The 12,698-nt window shown below is 40.9% G+C and overlaps 1 protein-coding gene across 1 annotated transcript in view; it reads left to right on the forward strand.

The window, feature by feature from the left end:
• Nucleotides 1-5,317: 5,317 nt before the first annotated feature.
• Nucleotides 5,318-12,698, forward strand: part of LOC127673200 (zinc finger protein 120-like) — a 59,483-nt gene continuing 52,102 nt past the window's right edge. Inside the window, exons 1-3 of the mRNA XM_052168808.1 lie at nucleotides 5,318-5,362; nucleotides 11,450-11,576; nucleotides 11,787-11,847. Coding sequence (XP_052024768.1) covers nucleotides 5,318-5,362; nucleotides 11,450-11,576; nucleotides 11,787-11,847 — 233 coding nt within the window. The remainder of the gene's footprint in view (nucleotides 5,363-11,449; nucleotides 11,577-11,786; nucleotides 11,848-12,698) is intronic.

Here is a 12,698-nt window from a genome sequence, read left to right on the forward strand (position 1 = left end):
TCCTTTGTTTCTATATTGTTGAATACACTGAATTCTTATTAAATCCTCTTTGAAAGTCTGGTAGGACTCTACCCTAAAACTCATAGATGTGGGCTCATATTGGGGACATATTTTTAATGAATTCAGTTTTCTTTCATGTTTATGTCAGTTTAAGTTGTTTTCCCCTAGTTTAATTTTGGGATGTGGAATATATTGAGGAAGTTAACTATTTCTTTTAGAATTTCCAAGTTGGTGGAATGCACCCTTTTTAAACTATGTCTTTACTACTCTCTGGATTTCATTACCTGTTATTTAATCCCCCATTTCATTTTAGATTTCATTATTTTGTAAATTCTTTATCTTTTAATAGGGGTTTGTTTATCTTGTCTAATAAAAGGATCAAAAAGCCAACTCCATGTTTCATTAATTCTTTGAATTGTTCTCTTCCTATTTTATCAATTTCATCCCCCACTTGAAAATTTCTTGATGTCTCTTCCTCATTTTCTTTGCTCCCTCACTTCTTTTTGTTGCAGCTTTTAAAACGTGTTGGTAAATTGCCAGCATGGGAGTTCTCCAATTTTTTCACGTAGGCATTTTGTGCTGTGAACTTTCTTTTAGCTCCACTTTCATTTTCTTTGTGTTCCGTGAGAATGTGCATGTTGCATATTCATTTCCAATGAACTCTAGAAAGTCTCTGATTTCTTCCTTTTTTCTGTGTAGACACATTTTCTCTCAAACATTAGTTTGTAGTCAGTTAGCTTTCCTCCCTCATCTCTTACAACACTGAGACATCAACAGTTTTTTGGCCCAGATCATATATTTTTTCTCAACAGAGAGTGTGGGGAATCCTGGGTCTGGTGCAATCAAGGACATGAGGAACCAATTTCTAGGGGCCCCCCACTGGGCTTTCTTGTTGCTCTCTGGCGTGCAATTTAGTCCTTTCCCATCAGATCGGTCCTGTCCTTAGAAATGGCCCCATGGATATGAGAGATAACAATAGCACACCAGCCATCTGTGTCTTGCCTTTTCACAGCTCTAATGACATTTTCAGAGCTGTCAGTTCAGCTTCCTGGGCTGACATTCCTGCCAGGTGTGGTGCTCCACATTTGATCTCAGTATTTGACACCACCGCGGCCCCAGCGTACCCCTGTCCATCCTGAATGAGGCAGTTGCCGTTGGTGAACCCCATTACCCGTACATCTATGTGAGCAGTTATACAGAGGCCCATCCAGCAAGGTCAGGGTCCAACAGCAGGGCAGCTGAGTAGTTACACTGGTGGAGATTCAAGAAGGGTGGCTGGTAATGAGTCCTTCTGGCATCATTTTTACCCAGAAGCCATTGTGACTGAGGTGTAAATAGAGTGGTTGTTAGCTTGTGCCCATTGGTTACACATTGGCCATTGGCTAATGCCAGGACCCCTGGTCTGAGTATGCAGTCCACAGGTCTACAAAAGTCACCTGAAGTTGGCAGAGTAAGGCTTTTTTTCTTTGCAGAGGCTTAAATAGCCTCAATTTTAAGGCATCTAAGAGGGCCTCCATTTTTGTTTTGTTTCTGTAGCCACTGGAAAGTCATTTATAAACTGATGAAGAGACTCTGTATGTAGGTATTAGTACAAAATAGTGTTGAACTGTATCAACAAAAGATGATGGGTTTCCCTTTTACTTTTAGGGTAACCCTGGTCTTGTGGTGGGGGCACTTTTGATTCTCAGGGCCCCCTTATCTCCTTTTTAGGCATCACTTATGATCTTCTGATTTGGCCTTGGCTAACAACAGGATCTTTCCCAGGTCTCCAGTCTGATGCTTCTGTCCTCCCATCTGTGTCTCCTCTGCAGTCTGTCCTCCATTAAATCCTCTCTTTGCCACTGTCCTTAAATCTCTTAGACAACTCTTTCCTAAGTACTCCACCCTGTGGGGCTTTGTCTTCATAGCTGGTGTTCCCTGATTGACAAAAGCTCAAGCTACTGTGCCTTTGCTTCTGGTGATTCAGGGTCCATGGGCGTGTATTGTCAAAAATGTCTCCATGACACAATCTAAAAAAGCTGCAAGGCTTTTATCTTCTCTCTTTTATTTTTTCATACACTCTGGACAAATTTGTGAGCCATCTTGTGGCTACCTCGAGACCTGCCAGCATAGCCGGACTGTGGACAAAGGGCCTCCTCTTACCTTCAGTGTTGTTGCAATAACAGTTTGGGTGAGTTAGGGTAATGCAAGCATATTGGGGCCAGTAACCAGCTCATATACCAAACCCAGACACTATTGTGGGTGCCAACAAGTGTTTGCTGACAGGAGCCTGATATAGTTGTCTCCTGAGAGGCTCTGCCAGTGCCTGACAAACACAGAGGGGGACGCTCTCAGCCAGCCATTGAACTGAGCACAGGGTCCCCAATGGAGGAGCTAGAGAAAGGACCCAAAGAACTGAAGGTGTTTGCAGCCCCATAGGAGGAACAACAATGTGAACCAACCAGTAACCCCAGAGCTCCCAGGGACTAAACCACCAACTGAAGAGTACACATGGAGGGACCCTTGGCTCCAGCCACATGGGTAGCAGAGGATGGCCTGGTCGGACATCCATGAGAGGAGAGGCCCTTGGACCCATGAAGGCTCATTGCCCCAGGGTAGGGGAATACCAGGTCAGGGAAGAAGGAGTGGGTGAGTTAGTGAGCATGGGGAGGGGGATGGGATAGAGGATTTTCAGAGGGGAATTGGGGAAAGGGGACAACATTTGAAATGTAAATAAAATATAAATATAAGCATATGTATAAAATATATATAAAATATAAATAAATTTAGAAATAAAAAAAATTTAAAAAACCACATGGGAGGCAGAGGCAGGTGGATTTCTGAGTTTGAGCCCAGCCTGATCTACAGAGTGAGTTCCAGGACAGCCAGGACTACACAGAGAAACCCTGCCTCAAAAAAACAAAAGCAAAAAAATAAATTTAAATAAGAAAATATCTAATAAAATTTATTTAAACAAAACACAACATTACCTCTCATTGTGACCTTGAGTGGATAAAGGTCAATTCACAAGTATCTTAATCACTGCTGTTACTTTGATAAAATACTCTGTCAGGAGAACAGGTTTATTCCATCTCACGGTTCACAGTAAAGTCCCTCATGGTGGGCAATGCCACTCTGAAGTGTGAAGCAGCTGCTCACTCACATCAGGTGTGTAAATAATCAGGACGCCAAGAGCAATGAACGCCTGCTGCTGCTCAGCCCCTTTCCACACACTGCCCGGGATCCTATCCAGGGAATGGTGCCGCCCACAGTGGGTGGGGCTTCCCATACCAGTTAAGATAACCAAGGCCGTCCCTTACAGCCATGCCCCGAGGCACCTCCCCCTTGTTAGGATTCTGTCTCAGCTCCACCCAACAGTTACCTGGCAACAGCCAGATATGCCCCTCCCCACTGTTACCTGGCAACAGTCAGGTAGGTCTGGTGCACTATAAAAGGGGCTTCTTGCCCCTCCCTCTCTCTTATCCTCTCACTCTCAGCTCCTCTCTTTCCCCTTCTTGGGGTCCCCTCCCTTCCTCTCCCCTCCCCCCTCTCTCCACATGGTCATGGCCGCCTCTGCTTCTCTACTCTCTCCCTCTCCCTGCCTTTCTCTGCCTCTACTTCCCTCTTGACTCCCCTCTCCATGCCCTGAATAAACTCTATTCTGTACTATACCGTCTTGTGTCTGGTAACCTCAGGAGGAAGCAATGCCTTGGCATGGGCCCACTGAGGCACGCACTTCCCCCACACCGTGGTTAGAACATAGTCTCTCACCTCTTTATTTATGACCACAATACCACTGGCCACTCTATGTCTTATCAAGTAGACAATTGAGGTTGACCATCATGATGGCTGTGACGCTCGGTCTATTTATTTAGACACTGGGGTCCTCTGTCTTGCCTTGCAAGAGTATATGAAATCATTTTCTCAAATTAATTATAATATATAATAATATATAATAATATATAATATATATTATAATACATAATATATATAATTAATAATATAAAATAATAGATTTTATATTAAAATATTTTATATATCTAAAACCTATTTATTGGAATTTGTGCATGCACTTGCTTTCCCACCAGATCTTAAATGTATTGTGTGACTGTGCCTGACAAAATAGACATTCAAAAGTTAAGGGGCTGGGTGGGTACAAACCAAGCCTAGGGACTCCTACATATTCTGCCCCTTGCTCTCCTCTCATTTCCCTCCTTACCATGGGCAGTATTTTCCTTCGTTACTGTATTTAATATGGCTTCCCAATGGCTTTGTTCCACAGAGATCAATACTCTTCATAAGCTTTACCTCAGTTTCTCCCCTTGGTCTGGGAGGGGCAAATTGCTAGTTAGCCTAGGATGACCCCTCCCACTCCACAGAGGAGAACGAGGACAAGGACTCAGGAACTGAGTAGTGGGTGGAGGGAGCACCTGGTAGCAGCCCTGCCAGGGAAACATGGCTCCCTAAGGACTGTGTGGGTGACTTGGATTTCCCAGATGGCATTGCCACCATGAGCAAAAATGGTTTCAACCTCCACTCTTTCCCCCACAGTGACTCCACTGTTGACTTCTTCACATCTCTGCGTAGGGTTGTCAGTGTTGTGTGTTGTAAAAGGAAGTCAAGGGTGTGTTTGGTGGAGGTGCGGTATGGTGTAGGGGAAGGGGTGACACTGCGGACCATGCTGAGCACCACGTCCCCCTGAAGGACCAGCCACAGGATGGTATAGCATAGAATAGAGTTTATTTAGGGCATGGGGAGGGGCGATGAGGGAGTAGAGACAGAAATGGCAGAGACAGAGACAGAGAGACCGAGAGGAAGAGGAGGAGGAGGACTGGTTTTTCTTGGGGCTTAAAATGTAGACATGCCTGTGCAAGAATCAATTTCTAAGACCAACTCCCTTCCCCCATTCTCCTTCCCGGGAGCATCAAGTCTCTACAGTGTTAGGTTTGTAGTCTCACACTGAGTACACACAATGCAGTTCTCACCCACATGTGTTTCTGGGACTGTGCACCAGCCCATGTGTGTTCTCAATGTAATGACTTAGTCCCTGGGAGTCCCCAGGGTTTGGTTTACTTGGTCCTCTTGGTCTTCTTAAGGGAGTGGCTTCCCCACAGCTCCTTCATTCCTTCCCCTTACTCTGCATAGGGATCCGTGACCTGACTCCAGTGGATGGCTGTAAATATCTGTATCTGACTCAGTTAGTTGCTGGTGTTGCCTCTCAGAGGACAGCCATGCTCGGCTCAGGTCTACAAATCCATAGATGCTTTTTCTTCTCAAATGACTGTCACCCAAAGTAGTCTTTCCAATGTGGCAGAACTATGCATTTCTCAAATACAAAATGGGGTTTACAGGCACACCAGGCCTTAATGTTGATTATGATTCTGTAATGACCCTTTGAGCAGCTTGCTACTGACCTGTTTTTATTATTATTATTATTATTATTATTATTATTATTATTACTATAATTATTACTATTACTATTACTATTACTGTGAGCATGAGCAAAGTAACTGGTTGTTCACCACAGTTGTCTCCTTTATTACAGTTTGGAGACAGATTTCTAGACAAACCTGGTGAACAAACTTAAGAATCCTATCATCCTACTCTAACTGGCCTGCTTAGCATACTATCTGTGGGATGTTTTAACGCAGTCCTCCATCAGCAAAATGCTACTTACATCAGCTAATGCAACAATTTTCTAAGCTTGGTAAGTACTTTACATAATCAAATATTTTCTTCTACTTCTCAGTTTAATATTACATTGCCAAGAAACACATGTGATGCCTTTTAAATGCTCCACAAAATTAATTGCAGGTGGAACTTACACCATAGTGGTAAATGCCAAGGGCAGAAGTTGTGGAAAATTCAAGAGAAACTAGGGCTGTCCAAGTTTGGCAACCTGCCCATGACATTTCTTCAATCAATTCCTGGTTGAAAGGTTTTGAGCAGATTCAGCCCTGATAGTGAAGTTATTAAGAGGTCACAGCCTGATCTAGAAAGTGAGGAGCACCACAAGGGGCCTCTCAGATGCAAACATCTGTCTACATCTGGCTAATGCTTCCCATCCATCCCCAGAGATTGCCCGACACCCAAGCTCTTGCTTCCCATCTTCCTTCTCTTCATCAACACGGGCAGAGAGCCTGTGCTCAACATGTCTCAAAAGCAGAACTTACCTGAATTTCTTTCACACTACCCAACAGCAGGACTCAATGCAGGACAGAGAACCATTCCAGCTTGTGCGGCCACAATGAACTTGCAACAAGGCACCAGGAAGACCCGCCTCTCAGTCTGACTGGCAGGTCTGCCTGGTGTCCTTGATTGGACAGTGAGTCGTACCCTTCATCAAAGTTACAGTGTGCTTCCAGTCCTGGGCCAGACCTTTCCTATATCTCAGGTCAGTTTTGCACTCCCATCGCATTTGTGCCTGTCCTCAACGACCCTCATCTACCTGCACTCCCACCCAGCACTGGAGGAGGACACACCCTTGCAACTGAGGTTGTTCAGCTGCTTTCTCTTCCCCTTTGTGGGCAGTAACCCTGCACTCATCATGACCTGACTCCATAGCTTACTTGAGAATTCCTCACAGCACTTCCCCTTCTTCGTGAAATCAAGGTGGATAACCTGTTACTTGTCTTTCAATGAAGATATAAAGCTGGCTCATCAGTTGAAGGATTCCCAGGCTTTTAACATTAAAGGGGGATTTTAGGAAATACATGTTTTACTTTGTGGCTTCATACAATTCCCTTCCACCAGATGATAGGTATGAAACAATCCCGGGAGAATACCAGGAAACAGATGACAAACACTGTGCACCACTGTTGTTAGTCAGCACACTTTTCTCAATATCAAGGTGGGGAAAAACACACACAGTTGTGTTAGCGCAGGTTATTTAGATCAATATATCTCATAGAGAGAGTGATTTTTTTCTGATTATGTAGAAAGAAGATTTATTATAATTTCTCAGAGACAGTAGTCCTCTTCTTTTAATAATTATAGTGACAAGGGAAACTTCAATATCACAGACTTATCTTCTGTTGAAATGGAGCTGCCACTTCCCTAAGCCCAGAATAAAGCTATGAAACTAAACTATTTTTTGTAAAGTCACTCTTTAAAGTTAATAGCCTGGGCACCCTTCACCTTGTGGGTCAGCTTGATTCCCTCACTGCACCTGAGGAATGGGCTATGCAACTTATTAACCTTGATTACATGAAGGGGAAGGCAAGTGCTCTGAGGAAAGCTCAAGCAAGTTCTGAATTTAGGTCCTGTCAAGTGCATGGTCATTGCTAACAAGGAGAGTAGCAGGCAGCTGAATAGCCTGAGGTGGAATAGTGGGGTCATTCCATAGGGCTGCTGGGTGTGAAAGTCCTCTTGCAAGGCAGGGCACAAATGCTAAGTGAGTGCAATCCACTCCTAAGATCTGTAAAAAATTTTACCCTGGACTAGAGGCACAATTTAACTGTAAGGAGTGGTAAGACCTACTGGCCAATCCAGAACTCAAGCCAGACCTGCCATTCAAAGAAAGAGGCGGGATCTTCCCGGTACCTTTCTTCAAGTTCCCTGTGGCTTTGCAGACCAGGATAGTTCACTGTTTCCTGATCTGAGCTCTGCTGTTCTGTGTTGTGCTGTGAGGGGACTTTGGGGAAGCCCTGAAATCTGAACATGGTAAGCACAGGATATCATCGTCCCACAATGGGGAGGAACAGGTGGCTGATCAGAGGGTGCTGAGGTGCAGACTCCTATCAGTGGTTGGATGGGAAACATCAGCTAGATGTGACTACCTGTGCGGTTTCTAGTGATGCTTCTTACTTGCTAAATAAGATCGTGACTTTTGAATATCATTACTATCAAGGCTGGATCTTCCCAAGTCATTTGTACCATTGGTTTGCATGTAGAAGCATCATGGATGCTTTTCTTGATTCTGAAGGATATGTCCAAAACATTTTGTGTTTTACACTACACATTGAGAGGGCCGGTATGAAACTAATAGGTCTATTTTAACCTATGATTTGTTTTTGTTTCATTTTTATTGCAGTTTTCATATTTCTTTACATGTATAGTGTTTTGGATATTTTGTGGCAAGGAAACTTTTTTTTGTTTCACTTTATTTGGTATTTTGGATGCTTCATGTACCTTAATAGGAATCTTTATCTTTATTTTAGAAATTATTCATGTAAGATTTCATTAAAACTATTTTCTTGACCTTTGAGCTGATATTCTTTTATTACAGTCAATTGACGTCTTTGCTTTTGTTACATTGCGGTGTTCCTCGTTATTTACTGCCAGTAAAATTTTATACACAATTTTTTTTGACCAATAAGTCCATTTATTCTATTTATCTTATTTTCTTGTTCAGTGTGTGTGAACCTTGCCTCTGTAGTTGTCAACGTGCAGGCAATTTAAATGGCCTGCTCTCAGGGACTGAGCTCCTGCTTAAGTCATTACCTGCCTCTATCAGCTGCTGCTGTTGTCAGTTGTGCTTTATATACATAGAGCACTAGCTTCAGCTGCTCTCTATATTTGTTCCCTGTTTCTGTTCTCTACACAAGCCCCCGCTATAGTCTTTCTATACTCTCATCCCAGCCTTTCTGCTCCCTATACGTGTTCCAGTCCATAGGTCCTCTTGTGCACCCCTATCTCTTCCCCAGGTTCTCACTCCTCTCCTTTCCACAAAACAACTTCTTTTGTATCAGAACTCTTGCACGTTTTAATTTTTGAGGATCTGCTGTTACAGGACACCTTGGATTTCTTTTTGACATATTTTCCTGGCTTATGCGAATTATATTCCTATGCTGATATCTAAGTATCTGAGTTTGTGGTGATAATAGGTCTAGATACTTGTCTCTGGGTTTGTCTTGTTTAGGTGGTAATTTTATTCCCAAGGTATTGTTTGATGTCTGTATTTTAAGAGAATGTTGACTGCGTTTTTCCCATTTTACTGACCTGTTTGGTGAGTATGTTCAAGAGGGAATGCTTGCTCATGTTGAAAGCTGGCAGAAATCTCAGGCAGGAAATTATGATCTTAACAATCCACCAGGAGACTTAGACAGGAGAGAGGTTATGTTGTCTCTGGTTTTTGTACAGTGTTAGGTAGAGCTGTGTAAATTGCATGTGGGATAATAAATAGTGTGGTGAATCTTATGGAAAGCCTAACTTTTCTCCTGGCAGGCATGGCATATGGTTGAAAAAGGAGTGTACACTCCTGTCTACTGGAAGAGGAAGGGTTTATTCTGTACCATTTTATATTGGAAAGATAGGACTTGCTTTCTGATTTTAAAAGATTCGACTTTCTGGATATTGCCTTGAGTGTCAGAAGACACTTTAGAATTTGAACTGTGTAGGGGCTCCAGCAGACTATCAGGATCACTGTAGACTGAATGCATTTTCATCACAGGATAAACATGAGCCTATAGCATCCATGGTCAGAATGCAGTTCATTGGGTCCCCTGGGTATCCCCACAACGTGGGGCTTCAATTGTCTGCTGGGTTAAATGCATCTTCTCCCAATGAGGCCAGACATTGGAGTCCAGTTAAAGGAACAGATACCAAAGATATGCAGCAGCTTTAGGGACACTGCCTGTTCCAGTTGTTGGAGGACCCTCATGAAGACTAACCTGGACTTCTGCTACTTATGTGCCAGGGGCCTTAGTACAACCGGTGTCTGCTATTTGGTTGGTGGTTCAGTCTCTCATTATCCCCAAGGTTATAGGTTAGTTGAGTCTGCTAGACTGACTACCTGTGGAGTTCCTACCATCTTCTGGGCCTTCAATATTTCCCCAACTCTTCCTTAAGTGTCTCCAAGGTCCATCCCTTGTTCACTTTGGTTCTCTGCATCCATTTCAGTCAGCTGATGGGTGAAGCCTCTCATTGGACACTTATGAAAGTCTCCTGTCTGGGAGCATAACATTATATCCATAATAATGTTAAGGATTGGAGATTGCCCATAAGGTTTGTCTCCAGTTGGGCGAATTTTCATTGGGCATTCCCTCATTCTGTGCTACAGGTGTGCCTCTGGTTTTCTTTTAGATGGGACAAATTTATTTTGTGTCTCTACTGTGCTGTAGTTGAAACTGGTTTCTTCCTCCAGGTTTCTTCTCATGCTCCCATATAGTTAATATTTGGACTCTGTTTCAAAATCACATAAGATGCTTTAGCTCCTTTTTCTTTTAATGCTAAGCTATTTTGCAGGCCCGGTGTTTTTTTTTTGTTTGTTTGTTTGTTTTTTTGTGTTTTTGTTTTTGTTTTTGTTTTTTGTTTTGTTTGTTTGTTTGTTTTGTTTTGTTTTTTAATTTTATTCCTCTGTTTTTGTTTTTCAAGACAAAGTCGCTCTGTGAAACCCTTCCTGTGCTGATAATCAATATAGGAACCACATAATCCACCTGACATGTTTTTGTACAATAGGGATATGCTTTTGTGCAACTGTTAATCCTCATGTTTCACTTTGAAATTTGGCCAAATATATAGGATATATTCTTTTTCTCAAGTTGATATATATTCATTACATCAATACTACCTGAAGCTTCAGAGTCCTTGGATTCAAGGTGTATAATGTATTTCCTCACACATGTGATTGTTCTGAAATGTTTGAACAAATAGTATTTTGCCTATGTGTATGAATATGAATATCATATGTCTCTTCTTTATTGTTGTCATAAGATGGCCTCAGAACTCTTGATCTTGAAGTAATGATTAGATGTTGGTCAACATTTGTCTGTAAAAAATTTATGAACACAGTGTGGAAGACCAGCTAGAGCTTTCCACTGCTGAGCTCTCTCTCTCCTGCCCTACATTGCTTATTTATAATCATTAAATTACTATATTTTCATCTCTTCATTTGCAACTGTTTAAGCATGCATTCCCTTATAGTAAAATTTTATTAATGTTATGATTTAAACTGTTGCACTTCATGTTTCTACAAGATGAATATGGATCTGAAGTGAATGTATAGTTCTTGTGGGAAATTTTAGTAAAGAACTGTGAGTTCTCTATCATTTTTGTTTCCTTGGTTGATTTTTTGTAGGGATTTGGGGTATTAATATGCAACTTTTGTTCACCTAGAACACATTACATAGGCCATGCCGGCATCCAGATGAATAACAAAAACCTGCCTGTACCTCTATGATTACAGACATGGGCAAAAACACCCAGATTGACCATCACTTTTGTAGGTAGTAATTGTTCTTACAATTTTTCAGATGTGTACTCAGTATTGTGGATGTTTCCAATGCACTTCTCTATCAATTGGCATTACTCTGGTGAGGCTGGGTCCTATAAAAAATGGTTAAAAAGCAAAACACATGAATTTTATAATTGAAGTTCCATCTAAAATGACACAGTGATTATAAATTCTGAGTCAGAATATAAGTGGAGCAAGTGCTAAAATTATATGAATATGTTTTTGAAAAAGCATATATTTCCTTTACATTGATGTTAGTATCATGCTTTGTGTTGTATACATGTATGGGAAATTTAGAATGCCGTGACTTTTGATGATGTGCATGTGAAATTCACTGAGGAAGAGTGGAATTTTCTGGATCCTTCCCAGAAGAATCTCTACAAAGATGTGATGTTGGAAACCTACCTGAACCTCAAAGCTATTGGTAAGACTTATTTTTTCTAAAGGAAACAAATGTTTATTGTTTATTGATGGTCTTTTACTATTTTAATTGTGAATAATGAAGATTGAGCTGAAAAATTTTGTTTCACTAAATTTTCACTGTTACATTCATGGTACAGTGAAAATTCACAGTACCTTGAATTTTTCCTAATTTCCAATAGAATATCATTTAATTTTTTATATTGTGTTTGAGGCTATAATGGGGAAGACCATCACCTTGAAGAACATTTTCAAAGTAGCACAAGACATGAAAGGTAATTTTCATGTGGAAGATGATACAAATTTGCCTCTGAGGAATTTTTCATATCTTTTGGAATCTCCACCGAAAATCAAGTGTATGAAATAACAGTCCTTTAAGTGTAACTATGATTATAAGATCCAATATCTGATTTGTGTATCCCTTTGATAAGTAGCTACGGTAGAGCTGTGCAGTAGACCTGGCAATTTATATAGTCCCATAGTATTTAGATATTGCACATTGAATATTGATAAATTTATATCCCAAACATTCTAGTAAGCAAATAGTCCATAGTAAAATTGGTGATACTCATATTCTTGTAGTAATATGATTAAGTTTTGTGAGAGGGCATTTTATGAGAGCCAAGAATTTTGTTGTGGAGAAACATTAATCTATATTGCACATATTATGAGGAATACAAAATCAAACTGTGTAAATGCAATGTGTAAACCTTTCATTTGTCATTTTTTTCAATGAGGTATATCATGTGTCCTGATGGATAGAAACCATGTGAGCATAGGGATATTGTAAGAAGCAACATATTTTTTTTTTCCTAACACAATGAGAAGATATGTACTATTCTTCTTTTGATAGACATTAGGAATATGATACATATTTGCAATTAATTGTTTTTCTAGTTTTATGGGGAACATCCCCAAACTCATAGTGTAGAAAAAGTTGATGGTTTCTAGGAATTTGGAAATTCTGTGTGTCCTGGTTCACAGTCAAATGTGTTGTATTTCACAGTACAGTTAAAATTATGAATACAGTCAGTGATATAAAGATCAAGGTTGTTCAAAGTTTATTAAAAGAGCTGAAATACATTATATAAAAATCCCTTATTAAAAGAGGATGTTATAAATATGA

The sequence above is a fragment of the Apodemus sylvaticus genome, chromosome 22 (assembly GCF_947179515.1).
Source record: "Apodemus sylvaticus chromosome 22, mApoSyl1.1, whole genome shotgun sequence".
Lineage (NCBI taxonomy): Eukaryota > Metazoa > Chordata > Mammalia > Rodentia > Muridae > Apodemus > Apodemus sylvaticus.